The following is a 25152-nucleotide window of genomic DNA, read 5'->3' as shown; positions in this document are numbered from 1 at the left end:
GATGAACGACACAGTTTTCTTAATGAATGAACTTCACGTTGGATGGGGAAAGTGAGCTGGGGACTTGGCCGGGTTTGTATCTTATCAACAGACATGCTTTAATCACGGAACTTTCCTGTTGTCTCTTACAGTCTACTCCATCTCCTTCAGCAGACCTTTTAGGACTTGGCACGGCCCCCACGACAAACTCTGTTCCAGCCCCAGCATCTAGTGGCAGTTTGTTGGTAGATGTGTTTTCAGACACCTCTGCAGCTCCTGCATCTCTTGCTCCAGGTTCTGAAGATAACTTTGCAAGGTACATAATAAATCGAAGCATTATAGGAGTGGTGGGAAGCATTAGTTTTCCCTTTCTCTTTCCCAGCTACAACCAGGTTCCCTTCTTGCATGCTTCACTGAGAGAGCAACAAAGGTTGGCAAGTCATCTTAACTCATGTATGACACTATTCGCCTTGCTAGGATTGGCCACAGTTTTTATTTTGGGGGTAGTCATCTTATTCATCACATAGTCGTCTGGGTGCTGGATGTCACTTTCCCTGTAAATCTTAAAAATCTCTTCCATATAACTGGAAAGCATTTTTCTCTTCGTGGCCGAATTCTCTTGATTGTAGAATTGGATAGGGCTGCAAACAGATAAAATTTCATGGAGGGCCAGACCTGGCCCACCAGCCACAAGTTAACCAGCCTTCCTTTAGGGTACCGTAAGTGCATGCATGGCAATGAGAATAATCATAATGGTATTAATTAAATATCTGGTTAATAGTAATAGATAATAATAAAAGGATGAATACAATCAATATATTTTGCCGTGAGAACAGCAGTATTTTGCTCTAGTTTGGTAGTTTCTCCTGTTGCATGTGTGAAACCCCCCCTTAAAAACAAACAAACTAATGAGATTCCTTCTCTTTCCATTAAATCAAGTACTGGTAGCTTTATGAAACATCACTGGTCAGGTCTCTTGATTCCACAAGTGTCCACTAGCAATTTTGCACTTGCCCGCACCTTCACATAAAGTTCTTAGTGCAATGCTGCAGTGTTGCGGCCGGAGTTTGGGAGCTGTCTTCATTTATTTTAAACATTTAAACCATTGTCTGAAAAGGCGGTGTAGAAAAACTTGAATATGCTTGAAGATAAATGTCAAGCTCTGTCCATAACTCAGAAGAATGCTACAAAGTTGTAACGTAGTGGACAATCTTGAGCAAAGCCATTTGAAGAACTGGGGTATTTGATAAGAGTACATAAATACTGTCAAGGGGGCAAATTCTTTCAAATTGTTACTTCAGTTTCTTTGTGCTCAATAATTCAGGATTGTGTGTGCAAGCAAATTTTAGATTTAGTGTATCTATAGATCGAAATCCCAACATTGCTTGAATAGACTTCGAATTCTGCAGCAGGACTTCAACCTTCCCATTGAACTAGACTAGCAGAGGCCTGTTCCACTTGTGCCCAACATTGTTGGTTACAACCCACTGACTCTTATTAGCTATTGAAAATGCTGCTCTTACGCTGCAGCCTTGTACCCACTTACCTGGGAGTAACAGCTAATAATAATAATAATAATAATAATAATAATAATAATAATAATAATTTTATTATTTATACGCCACCCATCTGGCTGGGCTTCCCCAGCCACTCTGAGCAACTCACAGCATATATCAGGGGTAGGCAACCTTTTTGAGCCGTGGGCCAGTCTCCTGGCCATAGACCTTGTGGTGGGCCGGACTGTTTTTTTTGGGGGGGGGGGGATTAACAAATTTGTATGCATACTGCAGCAGCGGCAATGGAGGAAGCTCCAGCAGGGGGGCTGGAGCGCTCGCCCTGCAGTTGGAGCTTCGGGTCCTGTGCTGGGGTGGCGGCGGCGGGAGCGGAGACAGGAGGAAGCTCTGGTGGGGGGCTGGAGCACTCGCCCTGCGGCTGGAGCTTCCGCTTTGTACTGGGCTGGCAGCGGTGGCAGCAGCAGCGGCAGGAGCAGAGGAGGTGGCACAGGAGGAGGCGGCAAGCAGCAGGCTCCGGCATGGGCTGCTCAGCTGCAAATGGTGCTGAGTCAGCTCAGCCCAGCCCCCTTCCTCCTCTCGGCCATGCGCAGCCACCCGTCCATTGGCCAGGGCCTCAGTCCTTTGCGGGTGATTGGCCTATGGCTGCACCAGGAGGAGGGAGGGAGGAGGTTCCTCTGCAGTGAGGGGGTGGGGGGAAAGACGCCGAAAAATAAAATGGTGCCGAATATTTTTTTTTCCGGGGGGGGGGGGGAAATTGCATGGAACCCCCACGCCGATCCACGGAACGGCCGTGGGCCAGATCCAGGAGGCTCATGGGCCGTAGGTTGCTGATCTCTGGCATATATCATAACATACTAAAACATCAAACATTAAAAACTTCCGTAAACAGGGCTGCCTTCAGATGTCTTCTAAAACTCGGATAGTTGTTTATTTCCTTGACATCTGATGGGAGGTCGTTCACAGGGTGGGTGCAACTACTGAGTATGCCATCTGCCTGGTTCCCTGTAACCTCACTTCTCGCAGTGAGGGAACCACCAGAAGGCCTTCGGAGCTGGACCTCAGTGTCCAGGCTGAACGATGGGACTTGTTTTTCAGTAAGTAGGTCTAAGAGAGTGCTGTTAATGGAGTTGGGAGGAGGGATTTTTCTTCCTCCCTAAGTTTTCCTCTCCTTACTAACTAACCTCTCCTTTTCTGTGTGCTACCTCTTCTCTTCTCTTCTCTTTCTGCTGCTTCACTTTAGTCCTGACCTATCTTCAAATGAGCAGGTGGTTTCTGAGGAACCAGCTGATGCTGTGCATGATGCTGATGAGCTTTTTCACACGTAAGCAATACTAAATCCTTGCAGGACTGGGCAACTAGTACAACTTCTTACTTTTTTTTTTTAAAGCACATCATTTCAAATGATTTTACTTGTTCCTGCTTGTTCTGTCCTGAGTATGATCTGCCTTGGAGCAGGCGTGATCAAAATGTGCGTGTGAATCGTCATAGGGAGAAGCAACATTTTTATATTCTTATCCAGTTTTTAAATCTAATCCAGGAAGGTAATTGGAAAAGTAGCAAGCTTTTTAAGAGTGTAAGAAAGGCAATAGAATTGCTTGTACAGTGGTACCTCATGTTGCGAATGGGATCCGCTCCGGAGCCCCGTTCGCAACATGAGCAGAACGCAACATGAAGCATCGTGTCTGCGCATGCGCGTGATGTCATTACGTGTGTGCGAACCGCCAAACCTGGAAGTAACCTGTTCTGGTACTTCCAGGTTCGGTGTGTTCGTAACCCACACCGAATGCAACCTGCAGTGGCAGTAACATGAGGTATGACTAATGGAAGCTGGCATCAATTGCTTTGGATCTGTTGGTGTTTTTGAAATTCATCAATGAGCTTGGTAATTATAGATCAAATGTTTTCAAAGTTTACATGTTGCCTAATTGCAAAAGCTGTGGGCTGGTTTTACTTGATATTGTAGTCAAGTGGTGAACATGCAGGTATGAGGGAGTCCTCAAACCACTATCTCTTTTAAATACAATGCAGCATTGTCATTTCACACATCCTGGATCTGGAGGCTGAGTGACACACACACACACACACACAGAAACACACACACGTGTTTGTGAATCGGCCCTACGATACTCTCTGGCAGTCAACATGCAGCATATTCTGGGGCAGAGCTCTGCAGTGTTGATAAGTATTCAAAGGAACTGAATATCGTGGCTTTGGCTCTTACAGTGTGCTAGAATGTGTAGTCTTTCCTCCAGGAAAAAATAGTGAAGTAAGAACCAAGACTGTGCCTGGGTCCCAAACTCTTACTAAACTAAAATAACGCAACTGCTGTTATTTGTTTTGCAGATTGCAAAGCACTATGCAAGGTCTGCACACTCATAGCATTCCCGTGAGCTAGACTGTCGATCCTATTTTACAGAAGAAATATCGAGGCTGCATGTTTTGTCCAAGGTCACATAGTAGATCCCCAGGCCCATAGCTAGTTTGTACTGTTTCTCCCATTCGTCTAACCCACATAATTTACCTAATACATAAAATTCCAAAACATTTTTTAAAAAATCATTTGCCTTTGGCAACCACAATTTGGCAACCACCATAATCTAAAGCTCTTCATAATGCATTGCTGTCTGTCTTCTGATTAATTGTGTTAGTAGGTAATTGATGTTTTAAGCCTGAACTAATTAGTCTTAGCTGGGAGAGAAAACACCAAGCCTACCCCAACTTGGCAATAGTTCATACTTAGAATTGGCACCAAGCAAGTGATATGCCATTTAAATGTTTCTAAGATGCACTAGGGGATATTGCCATGTCTTTCAAACTTCAGTCTTTTGTTCCTACCAGTTGCCCAGTCCTCAAAGCATGGATGTTGTGGCTCCTTAACCCTTCCCCCCAATGTTTCCGTGATTGGGGCAGCTTGGAATAGTTGAGGAATAAAGCAAATTTTGCAAGGACTATTTGACCTACAGCTTACTTCTTGATTTTGATTCTATCTTGGTTCTTGCTTCTTCTTGACTTCTTCTAATACTCCTGGGTGCACAGATGTCTTTCTGCATCCTCTCTATCTAAAGCAGTTGGTAACAACATGTGATTTATCTAAAACATAATTCCTATATTGTGCCCGCTCCTCTCTTTCTAGGTTTGTTTGCAAAAATAATGGAGTCTTATATGAGAATCAGTTGCTACAGATTGGTTTGAAATCTGAATTTCGGCAGAACCTGGGTAAGAACAACACAGGTTATGATAAACTGCATTCTACAGTATTACCTTAAGTCCTATTTTTGTAAGAAGTGTCATGTTTGGGCCCCTAATGAAATACCAGTATTGCTGAGCCTTTGTAAAAATGTAAGAAAAGCCTTGCATATTATAATTAATTCCTTTTCACGCTTAAGTAGGCTTGGGTGGTGGTTTCAATCAAATGCTCATAAGTGTTGCCTTGTTTCTTTCCAGGTCGGATGTTCATATTTTATGGTAACAAGACTTCAACACAATTTTTGAATTTTACTCCAGCACTAATCTGTTCAGATGAACTCCAGGCTGATATCCTTTTGTTAACCTGATATCACTAACAAGAGAAATAAATATTGTCCTTAAGCGCAGGAATCAGGCTGTATGCTGCAGGGACTGCAGTTCAGTAGGAAGAATTGGAGAACATTGGGCAAAAGTGTTCATTGCATTTCTTGGGGGACCACAATATAGAGAAAGGGGATTTAAGGATAATCATGTCAGGAAGGTAGACTGGTTCTGTGTTTGACCTAGAAAAGAAAAATGTGTCCCTTCTCTTTACTAAGCATTATGCAGGCAGAGTTGGTTTTACATTATTTGTTTAAGTGACCATGTTTATGGAGCCTGTGACTGCCCCTCTAGTGTCAAGGGATCCCCCAAAATGTTCTGTCACTCAGGTTACTCTTGAAGATAGCTGTCATGCAAACCTGACTTTTTTTAGATTCTGAAATACCCGTATCTTATGATTATTTGTATGAATGCAATTTCATATGCATTTAGGGGAAAATGTTAAATAGCTGCTGCAGGGGATCCTGAGCACCATGGAGAGTTCAGGAGAAAGAGATAATGTTTCCTATCCGCAGCTGTGCTCCTGGCAAAATGCACCCCGCAAACTGTTGTTTGTGTCAGGGGGCTTCCTTCTTGATGCAAAGAGCAGGGTGCGTGAGTAGGTGCATGCCTGATTTTTCCATTTGAAGAGGAGGTTAAAGAAAGACACCAAAGCTGCTTTCAAATACCTTAAGGGCTGTTGCACCAAAGATGGAGCAGGCTTGCTTTCTGCTGCTCCGGAGAGCTGGTCTAGAACCAATGATTGGAAATGGCAGGGAAGCAGATTTTGGCTAAACTATTTAAAGAGAAACTTCCTAATGTCAAGAACTATGTATTCAACAGTGCAGAAGGCTTCCCTGGGAGGTGGTGGGATCTTCTCCTCTGGAGCTGTTTAAACAATGGCTTAATGGTCATCTGTCTGGGTCCTGAGATGCTGTGGTTGCATCCTGCAAGGAGCAGGGGGTTGGGCTTAGATGACTCCCAAGTCCTTTTCTACTCCACGAACCTATGAAAATGCACCCCTGCCACCCCCTGCAGCCCTGGTGGTGCTCAGGCTCCCTTGCGGCTGTTATTTATTTGCATTACTCCCCCCCCCCAAAAAAAAAAAAAAATTTTTTGCACTTAAATCACATTCTTGTAATCAATGTATCATGTTTTAGTTTGGGTATTTGTGACTTTATGCCAGCACTTTCCCAATATTAAGTTAGCCAAATCGCCTGTTTCCTTAACTTGCCACGCCTGAATCTCCAGACGAAACCAGTTGATCCCACTGTGGAGGGAGGTGCTCAGGTGCAGCAGATAGTAAACATTGAGTGCATATCGGACTTCATGGAAGCACCAGCCCTAAATATTCAGTTCAGGTACAACTCTTAATTTGGGTCTATATGTGTTGGGTTTAAGTAAGGACTGCCTTCTAAACAAATGAAACCAAACGATTGGGGCGGGGAACCACATTTTGGGGTGGAGTTTTAATTCAACAGACACCTGTGTCTATATTGCTTTGAAGACTTTAATGCTCAAAGGTTTAAAATCGTTGCTGTTTGCATGTTTCAGATATGGAGGAACGTTGCAAAACATTTCTGTGAAGCTTCCCATCACACTGAACAAATTTTTCCAGCCTACAGAAATGGCCGCTCAAGACTTCTTCCAGAGGTGGAAGCAGCTAAGCAGGTAAGATGGTTCAGATCCTGCAGAGCCATTAATGGCACCTGCTGTGTTGCTTTAGTCTGGTGGTGCCTGCCCATTAACCTGAGCCCTTCCAGGGGTGTATAAAGGTGTAAATGATTTCATCAGTCAAGCTGATGTAGAAGAACATTGACCTCCTTCGTACTAACATCTCTGCAGGATTGTACTGGAGAAGGACAAGTTCTGCATTTTCCCACAGCTAGCTGTGCACAATACATTCCTTTTATTTCATTTTTTTAAACCCTACTGTTCTTCATAAATAAATCCAAAGCAACTTATAAAATTACTAAACATTAATAAAAGCATTTCCACAATCACTAAATAATAGTGTATAGATCAAGATGAGTTTTTAAATCAGAGAGAGAGAAACATTAAATGAAATCAAAAGTTCGGCAGAGTAACGTGCCTGAAGCTTATAAGGACAAGAGTTCCATGATCTGGGTGCTGCAGTATCCCAACCAACTGTGCTCCAGAAAATGTTGGAACATATAGCAGGACCTCCAGTGTTGAATTCAGTAGGTGAGCAGGATCATATGGGAGGAGCCAGTCCTTCAGATACCCTGTTCCCAAACAGCTTAGGGCTGAGGTGGTGGCTGGGGGTTGTGGTCCTCTAGATGTTGTTGGACTTCCAGTTTCCTTTGGACCACCCAGAGTGGCCAGTGGTCAGGAATGGCAGGAGTCTACAACATCTGGAGGACCACAGCTTCCTCACCAATGGTTTAGGGCTTTGTAGGCAAGAACCAGCAGCCTGAATTGTGCTTGGAAACTGTATGCTGAGCGTATTCCAGTTATCCAATCTGGGTGTCACCAGGGCATGTGTGTCAATAACCAGATCTGCTGAATGTTCCAGTCAGTAATGGATATGATCCATACCTTTCCCTCTCCCCAATCCGCTGGGCTAATTTTGCAGTGTTTTAAAAACTGGTCCTGCTTGTTAAGTTTACATGTAAATTTAACATTTTAGTTGATTTTTTAAAAGTGGGCAGCCTACCTGAATTGTGGGTGGGTGGGTGGGTGGGAGGAGGGAGGGAGGGAGGGAGGCAAAACAGACTGCTGAATCAATATTTGGTTCATTGGCTGGCTGATGTCCTTTTTGTGAAGGCAGGATGAACTTGATCTAACCCTGCAGGGAAAAATTGCTTCAAGCCTCAGTTTTTATAGGTTCAGTTTTAACCACCCCTAATTTGCTGGTTCTATATGAAATGCTGCCTAACTCTCTCATGTTTGTACTGTAAAACCAAAGCAAATGTTAACTACTCTAACCTTGGTGTTACTTCGCAGCCCTCAACAGGAAGTGCAGAACATCTTTAAAGCAAACCATCCAATGGATACCGAAATTACAAAGGCAAAGGTGGGTAGCAGGTGGTTGTTATCCTTCTTCTTCTTCTTCTTCTTCTTCTTCTTCTTCTTCTTCTTCTTCTTCTTCTTCTTCTTCTATCACTCGTAGCTGAGCAAGATTACTCACCATGACAAGGTGATGATCCCACCACTGAGATTGTTATCATCATTTCTACTTGGGCATTTATAACCTGCACGCTTCATTGCTGTTGCTCCCAGGGTGCTTTGCCAGAAAAACAATAAAAACCACCTGCAATAAAACAAAATGTTTCAAACAATGTTAAAACAAAAACGTAAATGCATGTAAAAACACACACACTGCAGCAGAATCAAACCCACTTTAAATTGTATTTTTTTAAAGTTCTGAGCAAATAAAAATAAAAAAGCTCTTTTCCTAGCCCCCCAAAAGGACATGAGCATTGGCTTGGGGATATCATTCCATAGACAACTGTGAGCCTTTTCTCTGAGTACCGCTCATTCCTGACAAGAGGAATCAGGAGAAGCATACAGGAAATTTTATCTACATAAAAGTCCACTTGCACATACAACTGAGGTATGGATATCTGCAGCGGAGATGCCTATGTGCAGTTGGGGTGCTAAGTTCTGGGGAAGTTTACGCACATAGAGACCTGCACATAATAAATGGGCTTTCTTCCTGCAGGTATCTATGCCTAATGTGAGAAAATCATGTGGTAGGGGAAGTACATGAAATGTAAACTGCCAAATGTTACCAGTTCCTTTCAGAGCACAAAGGCTTGTTTGTGCCTAGACTTTGTAGGGTGGTTCGTCCAGCTGTCTGTCTATTGTCTGCTTCTTGTAGGTAGGAGCCTCAGGAGTTGTAGCCAGCAATCAAAGCAGCTGAGTTCTTGAAACTCACATAACCCATTCTGAAAGCATGCAAGGAGTCCAATACAAGTCATTTTGGGGGAAATCTAGTGCAAGGACCACTGCTCCACAGATATGCTCCCACTACAATTGGAGACATTCCTGCAGGAATGTATATGTGGAGCCCCAGTTCAAACACTGCACTTCTTCTGGTAGTCCTGTAACCCAAGAGTCTGGTTATGAGGGGCTGCATGGAAGTTGTTGACCACCATTTGACCTGCTGTGTGTTCAGCATGTTGATCAAGGTCATTTTTTGTAAGGCCCTTTTCCTTCCTTTCTCACCACCTGCTCTTTCTTTTTCCTGGTCTCTGGTTCAAATCCCCCTTTGGCTTTCCTTTGACAGATTATTGGCTTTGGCACAGCTTTACTGGAAGAAGTAGATCCCAATCCTGCTAACTTTGTCGGAGCTGGCATAATCCACACAAAATCATTCCAGATTGGATGTTTGATGCGTCTTGAACCCAACCTGCAGGCACAGGTAATGCCTTCTTGTTTACTTGCTGAATGTTTTGAAAGTGTGGAAGAGCAAAACGGAAGAGATTTTTTTTTTAAATATACCACATGGTTTTACTATGCGCACTTCTGTGACTCATCAGCCAATATTATGTCTGAGGTTGTTTTCTAGGAACAAACAGCTAAGACAGAGTGAAATATCTTGCGGCTGTTCTATGGTTCCAGCAGCTGTGCAATTATTCTGCTTCCTCGGTTAACCTAAGACATAATGCATTCTTTCGAGACCCTGCTTTGGAAATAATACCTGCCAGACAAGTGGTAACAACCGCTTCGCTGGGACTAATTTTCCTGTGTGCACTGCCACATGCAGGTCTGCGCCTCTGCTGAACTAGACTGGAACATTTTAGAGCATGGGTAGGCAAACTAAAGCCCGGGGGCCGGATCCAGCCCAATCGCCTTCTAAATCCAGCCTGTGGATGGTCCGGGAATCCGTGTTTTTACATGAGTAGAATGTGTGCTTTTATTTAAAATGCATCTCTGGGTTATTTGTGGGGCATAGGAATTTGTTCATCCTCCCCCCCCCAAAAAAAATATAGTCTGGCCCCCCACAAGGTCTGAGGGACAGTGGACCGGCCCCCTGCTGAAAAAGTTTGCTGACCCCTGCTCTAGAGCTCTAAAAGTAAAGGGCCATAGAGCACATGCCTTATATGCAGAAGATGCCTGGTTCAATCGCTGGCATCTCCGGTTAGTGGAACACTTGTCAGAAGTCCTGGTGAGTGTTTGCTAGTCAGTGTAGGCAGTACTGAGCTAGTTAGACCAATGATCTGTTTTTGAGACAGCTTCCCATGTCACCATGTTTCTCAGGTTCACTTGCCTCAAAGGGTAGGAGGAGCACCCTTCTGCCAGCTTCTCTCAGTAGCAGCAGCTAGTGGGACATTCTCTGTATGCTCATACATCTTTAGCACTTTCTTCTTGCCCTTATGTAGGGAGCTTATTTCCTTGTGTGATACCTTTGTGGAAGTTGTTCCTTATTCTCCCCCCCCCCCTTTTATGCTTATGTGCAGCCCAAAGTATACTTAATTTTCAGTTCTAAAGGATAACTGGATTATTTTAAAATACTGTTGTACTAAAACGTACAGCACTGCTACTCCGAAAAGCTCTGCTTTTTCATGGTCTAAGGATGGCATGACTCCTAACGTCATTTTGTGAGCAGTGGGAACTAAGCCAAGTGGTAACGATGCACCAGTTTATACTTGCCGTGGAAGATATAGGAGACACACCAGCTAGGAAGCCAGACAAATTTTTTTGTTGGTTGTCCATCTCTCTTAAACAAGGAAACTCCTTAATTCCATACAAGTACATCTCAGTCCACTGCCACCTGGTGACTAAACTATGTAATGACACTATTAGTGTTTATACCCCACCCTCCAGCCTAAAGATTAGTACAGTAATGGAACAGTCTTTGTCCTAAGGCTTGCAATCCGAAATACATGATGCAAAAGAGGTGGGGGGGAGGGTAGAAGGGGAAATAGGCAAATTCTGGCACTGGTTCTTAGCTACATCTTTGGTTATCTCTCAGTGAGTGAAACACCTTCATCAGATGTGACTACAATATTACTGGATGTTGCATTCATGGGATCAGCCCTCTTGGGCACCAAAAATATACTGGCATCTCATTTGGGCCTCACTGGAAAGTAAGGCTTTGAGGGGGGTGCCTAGATGACACCCCTGCTGAGAACCCAAGGAGAGCCCCATTTGCCCAGCCCGCCTGTGGTCCAAAACTGTCTTTAGAAAGTTGATGAGGAAAAGGCCACAAATAAGACATAAATACTTAAATGTTGCAAAGATTTTGTGTTTTTAAATGTACACCACCAGTCACTGTTCACTTCCATTCAGATCTTACCTGTATAAATGTGTTGGGGTGGGTTTTTTTGGGGGGCAGCCACTGAAAAGTTGTTCTTCTGCTCTTTTCCAGATGTACAGATTAACACTACGGACAAGTAAAGAAACGGTGTCTCGAAGGTTATGTGAATTACTTTCCGAACAGTTCTGAGCCATAATATGCAACCCCTTCTGATTCTTCATTTCTGCCATTGTCCATGTCCTGCTCCAGAAATGTTTTGTACACCAGTGTCTGCGAAAATAATTGCCACCCCATTCACATCCCTGCCTTAAAGGACCTTTCCCCTTTTATGTGAAACAAATGATATGTGCAACATAAAATTACTTAAATGTGAAAATAAAATAAAATGACTCTTAGATTTTTGGTGCAAAGAAGCTGGGAGGTCTTGTATGTGTGTGGGAGGTCTTGTCTGTCTCAACTCAACTGTGCTTCATATATTTTTGGCAGGAGTTGTTTTATTAAAATTCACTTCAGGTATGGTTAATCCCAACTAAATGAAACAGTTTTGCTGGAAAATGCCACTGTAAATTGCTAGACGCATGCTAGCAAAAAAAAAAAAGTATGAAAGAGATGTTGGTGTGCAAAGACGGCTAGATTCCATTCCTGCTCTATTGAATGTTACCCCATGTCCTTTTTAAAGGATCTAGATACATCTGAAGATGGCTATAAGAACATTTGGAGGCATAAGCACATATTCTGGTTCATATTTTAATATCCTCAAATGACTTCCTTTAAATCCCAACCCTCCACTTTTCTCCCAAGTTCTGAACTACCAAAGAGTTATCGTCATGATAAATGCTTAAGTAAGAAAACCACATTGGGTTCTTGGGCACAACATGTTGTTGTTGTTTTTTCCAAAGCTCTGGTTGATCATCTAAACATCAGTACACTTCGACTTTAAATTAAGAAATCACTTGAAGTATTCTTTTACCCAAGACTTTCCAAGGGACCCACACTTCTCTCCCCCCCCACACTTTCCAGTTTAACAAACAAACAAACAAACAAAAGTATTTCCCCCCATTTAACATATTTTGAATCATAGGGATAGCCACTAGCTCTGATCAGGGAGAGTTTAGCCTATTCAGATTTGAAATACACTGGGATTCTGCAAGCATGATGGGTAGGAAGCTGATTGCTTTGAAATGCTTGTCATGTCACCAGAACACTTGGTCTAGAACAGGCTTCCTCAAACTTGGCCCTCCTGATGTTTTGGGAATACAACTCCCATCACCCCTAGCTAACAGGACCAGTGGTCAGGGATGATGGGAGCTGTAGTCCCAAAACATCTGGAGGGCCAAGTTTGCCTATGCCTGGTCTAGAACTTGACAGTCCTGTTTTCAAACAGCGTAGTAATGGCATCTGTAGTTTGGTAAGATCTATGCATTTGTGGAACATGCCGTGGAACTGGCATCTTCTTTGACAGAAGTAGAATGATACTTAAACTGACTACCGTTACACACCTCCGAAGAGCTCCTTAACAAGTAATTTATGACTACATTTATACACAAGGGCAATGTAAAAAAATTTTTAAAAAATAAAATAAGCTCCAATGTTGTCTGATTACAAATATCAGTTGCTGCTTAAGTTATGAGGCTTTTAAACGAACAACAAAGTGGCTTCTTCTATCCCAGCGTTTGGAATTAACTTATTAAAAACTGAAAATCCACTTTACTTCTTAATGTGGCTATTAGATCAGAATAATATTGACCAACTTCTTCAATCAAATTTGATGAGTTATATTGAAACGCATTGTATGGAACTACCTGGTGTGTAACCTAGTAAAATAATAAAACAATAACTTGTACATTCTCTTGTCACTGGGGAAAATTTTAGGAATTGTCATTATGACAAGCCCATTGCATTACTGTGATTACACTAAATGTTATTAAGCATTCAGAGGTCTTCTGAAGTGTGTCTTATCACAGATGCTGGGAAGAATGGCCATCTCATTTTTAACATAGATCCGTCCCACTGGAAGCATAGTTTGTCTCCTCCTTTTTAATTCCACCTCAATACACTGTTTTTGTGTACTGTTCACTTGTATAATTTTTGCAAAGAGATGTGGTTTTATCCACAAAGTGTGATATTTAACTAAATTATACTCAGGGTGGGCCATGTGACATTAATGGACTTCACTTAGATAAGTCCATTGACTTCAGTGGGCTTTCTCAGAGTATGACTAACATTGGATATCATTCATAGAGAAAAAGGACTCTAAATATAGGTGGCTGAATGACCAACTGTATATATGAGTAATCAAACTTTATGCAAGACTTCACCTCTGATATGAGCCATAAAGGCATTGTTTTGAAGAAAACTTTTTTTAAAAGAAAGTTTCTCTTTATTGGGATAAATGACCTTGATTTACCAAAGTTGTGTGTCCTCCTCCATTTCAAGCAGAAGTTAACAGTTTCTGTGGCTAAAGCAGTATTAGTAATTAAGGTACAGTATTTGTTTTGTTGACATGTGAAAATACCTGAACAGGAAGACAAAATATTGTGCACTTTTAGGCCTACACTCCAATATGTAATGTGTAGTCATCTCACTTGTAAAAAATAAAATAAAAATCACAAGCTTATATGGTGGGCTTTGATTATTATGACTGTAAAAAAATTGAAAATATTAAAAACTAATCATGTTATCTTTAATGGAAAAAATAAATAAATGGCTAGAAGAGTAAAAATTTCTTTTCTTTTTTCATTCCCAGAGCATGACTTCTTTTCCTACCACAGGGCTAACAAATGTGAAAATTTCATTTTATAGTCAGCTTTCAGAATTACGATTTAGATAAATACAAAACATCACTACCTACTGTGCAGAGGAAATGAAAGCCTGATTGCATAGGACAAAGACTTTGGCCCTGATTTTTTTATTGCAACTCTCCAATCCTCTTGACCAGGGGTCAGCAAACTTTTTCAGCAGGGGGCCGGTCCACTGTCCCTCAGACCTTGTGGGGGGCCAGACTATATTTTGAAAAAAAATTATGAACTAATTCCTATGCCCCAAAAATAACCCAGAGATGCATTTTAAATAAAAGGACACATTCTACTCATGTAAAAACATGCTGATTCCTGGATGGTCCGCGGGCTGCATTTAGAAGGCGATTGGGCCGCATCCGGCCCCTGGGCCTTAGTTTGGGGACCCCTGCTCTTGACCATTGAAGCAGAGTACTTTTGAGTGTTCCCCAGCCAGCAAACTCATAACTCAGTGCCTTCCAGCTAAATATGCAATTTATTACAGTGGTACCTTGGGTTACATATGCTTCAGGTTACATATGCTTCAGGTTACAGACTCCGCTAACCCAGAAATAACGCTTCAGGTTAAGAACTTTGCTTCAGGATAAGAACAGAAATTGTGCTCTGGTGGCGCAGTGGCAGCGGGAGGTCCCATTAGCTAAAGTGGTGCTTCAGGTTAAGAACAGTTTCAGGTTAAGAAAGGACCTCCGGAACGAATTAAGTGTAACCAGAGGTACCACTGTATTATTATTTTATCACTCATTTCCCCCCCCCCCAGCTATTCTCTTTTTATTTTATTTTTTATTTTCCTGGTCTTGAGGTATCTGCTTAGAGTGAGGTTGGATGAAGACATTAGCCTCTTGGGCTCCCTACATTAGTGCTTCCTGGCTCACATTTTCTCTGATCTAACGACAGAAATGAAGCTCACATGGATCTGTACTTCACCTACTTCTAGTAGTGTCTAAGAGGTGGGAGCAGGGCACATGCAGGTCTTCTTGGATCAATAGTACTCTGTGTGCATTCATTAGCCATGTGTAAATGTATGTGATTTGGAAGAGGTCATTGCCCATAACAGTACAGCTCTCATGTCTCACTTCTAAGATTGCAAAACATTTGCCTTGTTCAATACGAGCATAGGAAGCTGCCTTATGCTGAGTCCAATCATGCTTTATCTAGCTGATTGGTTTGCTGTCCACACTACCTGGCATGGCCTCTCCAGGGTTTCAGAGAGGCCTCTCTCCCACCCTTACCTGGAGAGGCCATGCATTGAACCTGGGATCTTCCATAGATACAGCCCTTAATGTCACAATTTGCCCAGGAGCTGGTTCTTATTTTATTAGGGGTCTTTGTGGCACATTTCTTTTTGCCACTGTATGATCCGGTCATTTTGAAGGCAACTTCAGGCAATCCTAACCAAAATCCACAGGTATGCTGGGCAGCTTCCAATTTTGTAACAGTGGTAATATTATTGCTCTTTGTTAAGATTAGTTTATTCTGCTTTCACCCATAACTTCCTGAAACTTTCACTTAGGTTTAGGTTAACACAGTGAAATAAACACAGCATGGAATCAGCCCCAGCATGGACCTCTATGGAAGATATTGAGAGGTAGGCTGCTTTCAACTTGCGAAACAATCACTCTGTATGCGTGACTTGGAATATTGGTCCTTGATCAAGAAAGCACACCTTTAGAGTTGCTCCTCTATCCCCACCTCTATAAAATAATATGGGGACACCATTTGTATTTTGATGCATCCTGGCAATCTATTGAACACTTTTTATGGATAATTCATCTAACACACTGAAAACTGTGAGGGAGAAATATATGCCTTTAAGCAAATGTAAGTACGAAACCATTTGTTATAAAGTGCTGAAACCTTATACACAACTTCATCTAAACCAATCTGCACTTAAGACCAAAGCCCCTTAAAATCTAGGACAAGCACCTTAGCCTAATCTGTTTATCTGTTGTGATAAGGTATGAGCCGAGTTCCTCCACTTAATTCATGATCTGCATTTTTTAAATATGTTGCTATCCTTATATTATACACTTCCACAATATCCCATAGGAGTGCATTCATATGTAATCATTCATACCTGGATAGTTGTTTCCAGAGGGTGATGCTTAGGAAGTGCTCTGCGGCCCCATGGAGCCTTCAATGTGGGGTTCCTCAGGGTTTGATTTTGTCCCCTATGCTGTTTAACATCTACATGAAACTGCTGAGTGGGGTTATCTGGAGTTTGGGAGTATTTTGTCAGTAATATGCTGATGACACACAGCTCTCTACACCTTTACATATGCAGGTGAGGCAGTGGATGTGCTGGACCACTCTCTTGCCTCAGTAATGGACTGGATGAGAGCAAAAAACAAGCACATTATACGCAGGGCTGCCTCTGAAGACAGTTCAGGAACTTCAGCTGGTGCAGAATTTAGTGGTCAGGTTGTTCACTGGAGCGAAATGGTTTGAGAATATTACACTGATCCTGGCCCAATTGCGCTGGCTGCCAGTTAGTTTCCAGGCCCAATTCAAAGTGCTGGTTTTGACCTATAAAGCACTTTCATTACATATCTTTCAGTACTGGGTGTTCAGCTGATTAACAGTCTATGGCTTTTTAAATGTATTTGTGTGAGGGGGAGTTACTGGTTATGTATTTTGTATTCTCATTTTGTAATTTTATGTTGTGATCTTGGGATCTTGGGAGGAGGGGTGGTTAAATAATCAATCAATCAATCAATCAATCAATCCAATCAATCAATCTCCCCACCCACTTTGCATGCTGTAGTTTACAATCCCTCTCTCCATCGGCATGGATCTTCATGTAGTCTTCGAAGCCATACTTGTTCTTCTCCTCTGAACCTGACTGCTTTTTATATTTTTGCCACTTAAAAGTGTCTATTGAGTGTTTGTTAGAGAAACTGGCATTATGGCATAAATGAACTTTCCAAGATTCAGTAGCACCTTCAGAAAAATGGTGCAGTGTGGCATTCTCCTGTTCAGGCATGCTGTGCCCTTTTCTAGCATAGTTTGTTCCATTACTCGCTCCCCTCCAGATTTATGCACAACCCATCAGTCAGCATTCCATGTTGACTGAACCTGTTCAGTCTTTACAGAGGTATTTTTAAGGTCTCCTCAGCACCGCCTACTTTTTTTCTATAGCTGCTTTGTACTTTCCTGAACCTGATGATACCTCTCGCTCTTGTGTAGGGATGGTGCTGTTTTGGCTATGCGAGGATCCATGCTCAAAGAATGAGTTTGCCAGTAGCACACAGCAGCTTGATGCCACTCAGTTGTTTTAGACTACAACTCCCAACATCCCTGACATTTGGCTATCAGATTAGGGAATGCTGATGTACAGGAGTACGCTCATTAATTACTCACCACTGAAAATGAGAATGACCAACTAAACTCTTTATTAAACCTATTTAACTATTTTACAATACATAGTCCGGTAGACGTTGCTTGGTGGAAACTTTCTGAGCAAGACACATAATTATTCCATCCAAAATGATGAATAAATTAGCCAAGGATGTTATCAGTACCAGTCTTCTTGGAGGTATACTCTGCCTGCCTTCCCAAAGCTTGGAGAAATCCATATGAACGAAGGGATTTTGAATGTCAAATGTCTTTTTGCAAAGTAAGTAATAACCAATCATTATTCTCTAAACAATCCCTTTACGGTTGAGGAAGCTGAGTCAGCCTCATGTGTACATCCATCGTAGTTGCATACGCAGCCACCAAATAGGATGATTTCTGTAACAAGTGGCTTATGTGGGTTCTCTGGGTCTGGACAAGGCATCACCAGCTCCTTCTTGTAGAGTGTGAGTGGCATGCAGCACCCACACTCTGTGTGTACCATCATCTTGGCAATATTTAGCCTGTGAAAGAGAGGAATAATAATAATAATAATAATAATAATAATAATAATAATAATAATAATAACGATAACAACAACAACCCTGCCCATCTGGCTGGATGGCACCCAGCAAAATATAAAAACATAGTAAAACATCAAACGTTAAAAGCAGTTGGCAGTTCTTGCAGGTTTAACAGGGGTGTCATATGAGCCAATTGCACATTTTTAAAGCATGAGTGAGGGGGTTGCACAAGTTAGCCTCGCTCCCTGCCAGGAGCAGCCAATGAGGAGGGGGACGCCTTGTTCCTCACCTCCCAACATCAGCAGCATTTCCACTTACCAGGTAGGTGAGGGGCATGGCAGTGGAGAGGTTAGGGATAAAAATACCCTTCATCTGGGAGAAGGTCCTAGGAGTGTGTATGTATGGATTTCTGAGTTTGTGCGTGTGGCTTTGAAGCTGCCCATTTTGGGCCTTGGCCCCACTTATCATCCACATGTGGCTTCCCATAAGCTCACCCACGAAGGTATGTCACCCCACCCCTGTTCAGCAGCAAAACTCTGAAGATACAAAGCTACAGATCTGGAGTATTTCAGAAATTACCAAGAGCAAGAGATGTTGAACAGAATACTGTTGCCCTCCATCCTGCTGTTGGAAGCACCATTGTACTGCTTTGTGGAACAGTGGTACCTCTGGTTGCGAACGGGATCTGTTCTGGAGGCCCGTTCACAACATGAGCAGAGCGCAACCTGAAGCGCTGCGTCTTTGCATGTGCACGGTGTGATTCAGTGCTTCTGTGCATGCGCAAAGCGCCGAACCCAGAACTAACCCGTTCCCGTACTTCCGGGTTCGGTGCGTTCGTATTCTGTGAAAAACGCAACCCGCAGCAAACGCAACCCATGGTATGACTGTATTTATCATACTTATTGATACCAGATTGTTTCAACAATTTGTAAATTATGCAGGGATTTGTTGATGAAAGGTGGTACAGTGGTACCTCGGTTTATGAACTTAATCCGTTCTGGAAGTCCGTTCTTAAATCAAAACCGTTCTTAAACTAAGGCACGCTTTCCCTAATGAGGCCTCTCGCTGCCGGTGCCCTTCCACCGTTAAGCTTCCATTCATAGACCGAGGTAAAGTTTGCAAACATGAATACTACTTCCGGTTTTACGGAGTTCGTAAACAGGACTGTTCTTAAACCAAGGTACCACTGTGTGTAGAAAATAATGTGAACTGTACCTCTGTAGGATTTGATTTTGGGACAGGAATGTCAGAACCATAGCTGGGAATATTAGTACCAGAACTGATCATTCACTGGGTTAAAGCAAGTTATATACTATATCTTAAAAAAGAAATGCAATATAGGATAATGGAATGCAATGTACTATATAATATCTAGCTGCTATATAGCAATGGAAATAATTGACTTTGGTAATATTTACAGATTATTACTTTTGATTATGTAATAAGACAAAAGTCATAGTGGCTGGCCAAATTGACACCGATTTATACTTACCTTGATGATGTTGGACACATTCCTTCGCAGCGAGTCAAAGTGACATTTGCAACACAACCCTTGTAAACCACTTGATCTTCATATTCAACAGATTCACACTTCCCTGAAAGACATGAAATAAAACAGTTATTATACAAGCAGCACTGGAAATGTGGAGAATCATTTTATGGCAATATAGATGATTGGTATTTTCTGTCATCTGGAAACCGCTGATATTGAATCCAGTGAAAAGGGATAATACATTTCATTATCAGTTGTATCCCCTGTCCAGTCTCAGTTGAGCGCTATAGTCCTTTTAGAGTGTGTACTACTTAAGGTTTTCATGCTTATGGGAGCAGGTATATGGCCTTCCTTAATGCTGTTTGTAAATCCATGTATGGTGACAATTTTGTGAAATCAGTTATTTTAACCGTTATAAATGAATTAATTTGATTTTTTTTTGTTAAAGTACATTTAAAACATTTTGACATATGTGAAAGGGTAGCTCGCAAGTCAAAGAACTTATCTGTACTTCAACCCACGTCTAAGCATACGTTTCTTGGAACAAGGTGCCACTGGTTTCAATGGGCTTATTCCAAAAGTAGGTTTGCAGGTGACTATAGCCTTAGGAAGCCAACAACTTTCACCTAGACCATTTATTTAGTTTAGGTTACCTATGATTGAAAGTGTGGTGGTAGTTGTTATTTTAGGGATACTGTCTGTAACTGAAGAAGTAAAAGCAAAATGTCTGAACGAAAAGACATGCATAAACAAAATAATATGGGTATAATCCTGAGTCTATTTAAAGACAATAAGCTGTTCATTATATTATGCGAAGTCAGGATTGCATCCAAAGTCACCAACCATCAAAAATCGTGAAACCAAACTTTTTCCTTCTTTTAATATAGGAGTTTGAAAATCAAGTGATCTGGCTGTTGAATGGGGACAGAGTCGTTCAAATGCTGCTTTTTCCTACAAGGACGTTTAGGCTGTAGTTCTACACAGATACAGGGGAATAAGGCCCATGTAATTTACATCTGTGTGCCGATTCATATAAGATGACTGTTCTATTGTACATAATGAAGAACAAAGATTGCTTTGCACTTTCCTGTTCCAGGAACACATTGTGTTAGATTGTGCTGTCTAAAAAGATATGGAACTAAATACGCAGCTACCTAGGTATTTGTAAAAATTAACAAAAAAGGAAAAAAACTGGATCAAAAGGAAAAATGAAATAGAAATGAACTAAAAAGAAAGTATAGTATTAATAATAAAAAGGACTATAAACATTGTTGAAGGAGCAGTACCACAGAATACTGTGAAAAGTATGAACTATGAAAAGTTATTTATCCTATATGATACTAAAAGTTTAAAAATGGGGGTGGATCTGCACAGATGGTAAAGAAAGGGGGGGATCTAGAACAAAATTGCAAAATGATGATGCAGTGACTGTAGTCAACGTAAAAGTTGGAGAAATACAAAAAAAAAAAACATTTCAACCAAAAAATATTTCATTGAAAGAGAAACTCACCAGGAGATACAGTTGATGTATATGAAGTGGAGGTTGTCTTCAAAGACTGAGTACTACTACTCAAAGTACTAGTTCGGGTAGTTACTGGAATACTAATGATATTGGTACTGGAGGATGAGGGAGAACTGCTAGTGATTGCAATACTGGGAGTAGTAGAAAGAGTAGAAGTAAATGGAATTGAAGTAGAGGATGTTTGTATAGGAGTATGTATTGTCATGCTGGACGACGTAGAAATCAAACTAGTTGGAGAGGTTTTCGGTGTGTTAGTTGCTGAGGTTCGTGTTGACGCAGTGGTTCTGGATGTGGTGGAGGGAGACGTGGTTGGCGTGGTTTTCGGCGTGCTGCTTGGCGGTCTGGTTGTTGAAGGTGTGGTGACTGCACAGGAGAAAGAAACCAAGTGAAAGGGGGGCGACCACACGTGGGAAAGGGAGGGCAGGCTGGCTTACGTGGGACCTGGAGGTGGGAATCCCTCTGCCCCTTGGATCGCTACGGGAAGAGAGGGGTCCTGAAAGACTTGTAAGCTGCTGCAGAGCGGCCAAGGAGACTTACCCGTGGTAACTGGGACGGTGGTGGTTGCAGGAGTTGTGCTGGGCGTTTCTGTGCTGGTAGGGGGAGCAGTGGTGAGAGTTGTGGCAGTGGGTACTGGAGTGCTGGTGGAAGTGGAGGTAACGGTTGTGGGCGAGGTGGTGGTGGTTGTCGTGGACGGCGTCGGAGGAGAGGGTGTGGTGGGGGGCACGGGTCCTGTTGTGGTTGTCGGGGTTGGTGTGCTAGGAGCAGTGGATTCTGTTGTGGTGGAGGGGGTTGTGGTGGTTAGGATTTTGGGATGATGCGTAGGGGTGGGTGGTGTGGAGATTGTGGAGGCTGTTGCAGTGGTCTTTGGCGTGTTGGTGGTTGCCGTCTGAGTTGACGCAGTGGTTCTGGATGTGGTGGAGGGAGACGTGGTTGGCGTGGTTTTCGGAGTGCTGCTTGGCGGTCTGGTTGTCGAAGGTGTGGTGACTGCAAAGGAGAAAGAAACGAAGTGAAAGGGGGGCGACCACACGTGGGAACGGGAGAAGGAGAGAAGCAGAGCTCCTTGGGCACGCTCAAGGCCCTTCCTTACCTGTAGGCACCGGCGGTGGAACAGAAGTGGTGCTTTTCGGTGTTTCTGGAACGCAAAAGAGCAAGGTCACCTAGGTGGCGGTGGGAGAGGGGAAAGGCGGGCTCCCGTCACGGCTGGGAGTTTTGGTTGCCCAGGGCACCAGACGAGGACATGAGGAACAGGTTCCTGGATGACTGAGCCAGACGAGTGTCCCCTTTTTTGGAGGGCAGGCTGGCTTACGTGGGACCTGGAGGTGGGAATCCCTCTGCCCCTTGGATCGCTACGGGAAGAGAGGGGTCCTGAAAGACTTGTAAGCTGCTGCAGAGCGGCCAAGGAGACTTACCCGTGGTAACTGGGACGGTGGTGGTTGCAGGAGTTGTGCTGGGTGTTTCTGTGCTGGTAGGGGGAGCAGTGGTGAGAGTTGTGGCAGTGGGTACTGGAATGCTGCTGGAAGTGGAGGTAACGGTTGTGGGTGAGGTGGTGGTGGTTGTCGTGGACGGCGTCGGAGGAGAGGGTGTGGTGGGGGGCACGGGTCCTGTTGTGGTTGTCGGGGTTGGTGTGCTAGGCGCAGTGGATTCTGTCGTGGTGGAGGGGGTTGTGGTGGTTAGGATTTTGGGGTGATGTGTAGGGGTGGGTGGTGTGGAGATTGTGGAGGCTGTTGCAGTGGTCTTTGGCGTGTTGGTGGTTGCCGTCTGAGTTGATGCAGTGGTTCTGGATGTGGTGGAGGGAGACGTGGTTGGCGTGGTTTTCGGAGTGCTGCTTGGCGGTCTGGTTGTCGAAGGTGTGGTGACTGCAAAGGAGAAAGAAACGAAGTGAAAGGGGGGCGACCACACGTGGGAACGGGAGAAGGAGAGAAGCAGAGCTCCTTGGGCACGCTCAAGGCCCTTCCTTACCTGTAGGCACCGGTGGTGGAACAGAAGTGGTGCTTTTCGGTGTTTCTGGAACGCAAAAGAGCTAGGTCACCTAGGTGGCGGTGGGAGAGGGGAAAGGCGGGCTCCCGTCACGGCTGGGAGTTTGGGTTGCCCAGGGCACCAGACGAGGACATGAGGAACAGGTTCCTGGATGACTGAGCCAGACGAGTGTCCCCTTTTTTGGAGGGCAGGCTGGCTTACGTGGGACCTGGAGGTGGGAATCCCTCTGCCCCTTGGATCGCCACGGGAAGAGAGGGGTCCTGAAAGACTTGTAAGCTGCTGCAGAGCGGCCAAGGAGACTTACCCGTGGTAACTGGGACGGTGGTGGTTGCAGGAGTTGTGCTGGGCGTTTCTGTGCTGGTAGGGGGAGCAGTGGTGAGAGTTGTGGCAGTGGGTACTGGAGTGCTGGTTGAAGTGGAGGTAACGGTTGTGGGCGAGGTGGTGGTGGTTGTCGTGGACGGCGTCGGAGGAGAGGGTGTGGTGGGGGGTACGGGTCCTGTTACGGTTGTCGGGGTTGGTGTGCTAGGCGCAGTGGATTCTGTCGTGGTGGAGGGGGTTGTGGTGGTTAGGATTTTGGGATGATGCGTAGGGGTGGGTGGTGTGGAGATTGTGGAGGCTGTTGCAGTGGTCTTTGGCGTGTTGGTGGTTGCCGTCTGAGTTGACGCAGTGGTTCTGGATGTGGTGGAGGGAGACGTGGTTGGCGTGGTTTTCGGAGTGCTGCTTGGCGGTCTGGTTGTCGAAGGTGTGGTGACTGCAAAGGAGAAAGAAACGAAGTGAAAGGGGGCGATCACACGTGGGAACGGGAGAAGGAGAGAAGCAGAGCTCCTTGGGCACGCTCAAGGCCCTTCCTTACCTGTAGGCACCGGTGGTGGAACAGAAGTGGTGCTTTTCGGTGTTTCTGGAACGCAAAAGAGCAAAGTCACCTAGGTGGCGGTGGGAGAGGGGAAAGGCGGGCTCCTGTCACGGCTGGGAGTTTGGGTTGCCCAGGGCACCAGACGAGGACATGAGGAACAGGTTCCTGGATGACTGAGCCAGACGAGTGTCCCCTTTTTTGGAGGGCAGGCTGGCTTACGTGGGACCTGGAGGTGGGAATCCCTCTGCCCCTTGGATCGCTACGGGAAGAGAGGGGTCCTGAAAGACTTGTAAGCTGCTGCAGAGCGGCCAAGGAGACTTACCCGTGGTAACTGGGACGGTGGTGGTTGCAGGAGTTGTGCTGGGCGTTTCTGTGCTGGTAGGTGGAGCAGTGGTGAGAGTTGTGGCAGTGGGTACTGGAGTGCTGGTTGAAGTGGAGGTAACGGTTGTGGGCGAGGTGGTGGTGGTTGTCGTGGACGGCGTCGGAGGAGAGGGTGTGGTGGGGGGCACGGGTCCTGTTGTGGTTGTCGGGGTTGGTGTGCTAGGCGCAGTGGATTCTGTCGTGGTGGAGGGGGTTGTGGTGGTTAGGATTTTGGGATGATGCGTAGGGGTGGGTGGTTTGGAGATTGTGGAGGCTGTTGCAGTGGTCTTTGGCGTGTTGGTGGTTGCCGTCTGAGTTGATGCAGTGGTTCTGGATGTGGTGGAGGGAGACGTGGTTGGCGTGGTTTTCGGAGTGCTGCTTGGCGGTCTGGTTGTCGAAGGTGTGGTGACTGCAAAGGAGAAAGAAACGAAGTGAAAGGGGGGCGACAACACGTGGGAACGGGAGAAGGAGAGAAGCAGAGCTCCTTGGGCACGCTCAAGGCCCTTCCTTACCTGTAGGCACCGGTGGTGGAACAGAAGTGGTGCTTTTCGGTGTTTCTGGAACGCAAAAGAGCAAGGTCACCTAGGTGGCGTTGGGAGAGGGGAAAGGCGGGCTCCCGTCACGGCTGGGAGTTTGGGTTGCCCAGGGCACCAGACGAGGACATGAGGAACAGGTTCCTGGATGACTGAGCCAGACGAGTGTCCCCTTTTTTGGAGGGCAGGCTGGCTTACGTGGGACCTGGAGGTGGGAATCCCTCTGCCCCTTGGATCGCTACGGGAAGAGAGGGGTCCTGAAAGACTTGTAAGCTGCTGCAGAGCGGCCAAGGAGACTTACCCGTGGTAACTGGGACGGTGGTGGTTGCAGGAGTTGTGCTGGGCGTTTCTGTGCTGGTAGGTGGAGCAGTGGTGAGAGTTGTGGCAGTGGGTACTGGAGTGCTGGTTGAAGTGGAGGTAACGGTTGTGGGCGAGGTGGTGGTGGTTGTCGTGGACGGCGTCGGAGGAGAGGGTGTGGTGGGGGGCACGGGTCCTGTTGTG

The 25152-nt window shown here is 44.5% G+C and overlaps 3 protein-coding genes across 6 annotated transcripts in view; 1 reads left to right on the top strand and 2 right to left on the bottom strand.

Moving 5' to 3' along the window:
• AP2A2 (adaptor related protein complex 2 subunit alpha 2) overlaps positions 1-11863 on the top strand; it is a 55225-nt gene extending 43362 nt beyond the window's left edge. For 2 of the 4 annotated variants that reach the window (XM_033155395.1, XM_033155384.1), the window contains exons 15-23: positions 132-295; positions 2734-2814; positions 4627-4709; positions 4938-5027; positions 6277-6400; positions 6594-6710; positions 8007-8076; positions 9292-9426; positions 11377-11863. In XM_033155395.1, the coding sequence (XP_033011286.1) occupies positions 132-295; positions 2734-2814; positions 4627-4709; positions 4938-5027; positions 6277-6400; positions 6594-6710; positions 8007-8076; positions 9292-9426; positions 11377-11454 (942 nt within the window). In that variant the 3' untranslated portion in view covers positions 11455-11863. The remainder of the gene's footprint in view (positions 1-131; positions 296-2733; positions 2815-4626; positions 4710-4937; positions 5028-6276; positions 6401-6593; positions 6711-8006; positions 8077-9291; positions 9427-11376) is intronic. The other 2 variants (XM_033155415.1, XM_033155406.1) reach the window with 1 other exon arrangement.
• Positions 11864-21358: 9495 nt separating this feature from the next.
• LOC117040971 (mucin-2-like) lies at positions 21359-23426 on the bottom strand (the record flags this gene model as incomplete). The annotated part of the gene is made up of 5 exons (XM_033139188.1): positions 21359-21912; positions 22016-22060; positions 22338-22784; positions 22888-22932; positions 23210-23426. Coding segments are annotated over 5 exons (1308 nt in total), but the record flags the coding sequence as incomplete, so codon positions are not given.
• Positions 23414-23910, bottom strand: LOC117040905 (histidine-rich glycoprotein-like). Its single transcript, XM_033139054.1, has 3 exons — positions 23896-23910; positions 23759-23862; positions 23414-23656 (listed from the first exon to the last, which is right to left on the bottom strand). Exons 1-3 carry the CDS (start codon positions 23908-23910, stop codon positions 23428-23430), a joined length of 348 nt encoding a protein of 115 aa, XP_032994945.1. The 3' UTR covers positions 23414-23427.
• Between the last annotated feature and the right edge of the window lie 1242 nt (positions 23911-25152).

This window comes from Lacerta agilis, chromosome 1 (assembly GCF_009819535.1).
Source record: "Lacerta agilis isolate rLacAgi1 chromosome 1, rLacAgi1.pri, whole genome shotgun sequence".
Classification (NCBI taxonomy): domain Eukaryota; kingdom Metazoa; phylum Chordata; class Lepidosauria; order Squamata; family Lacertidae; genus Lacerta; species Lacerta agilis.
Note: the sequence above shows the minus strand (reverse complement) of the source record. Positions and strands in the feature narration are given on the sequence as shown.

Coding starts and splice junctions, on each gene's coding strand:
- LOC117040905 (XM_033139054.1), bottom strand. Junction 23,657..23,758: donor TCCACCACCGGTGCCTACAG/GTAAGGAAGGGC, acceptor TCTCCTTTGCAG/TCACCACACCTTCGACAACC.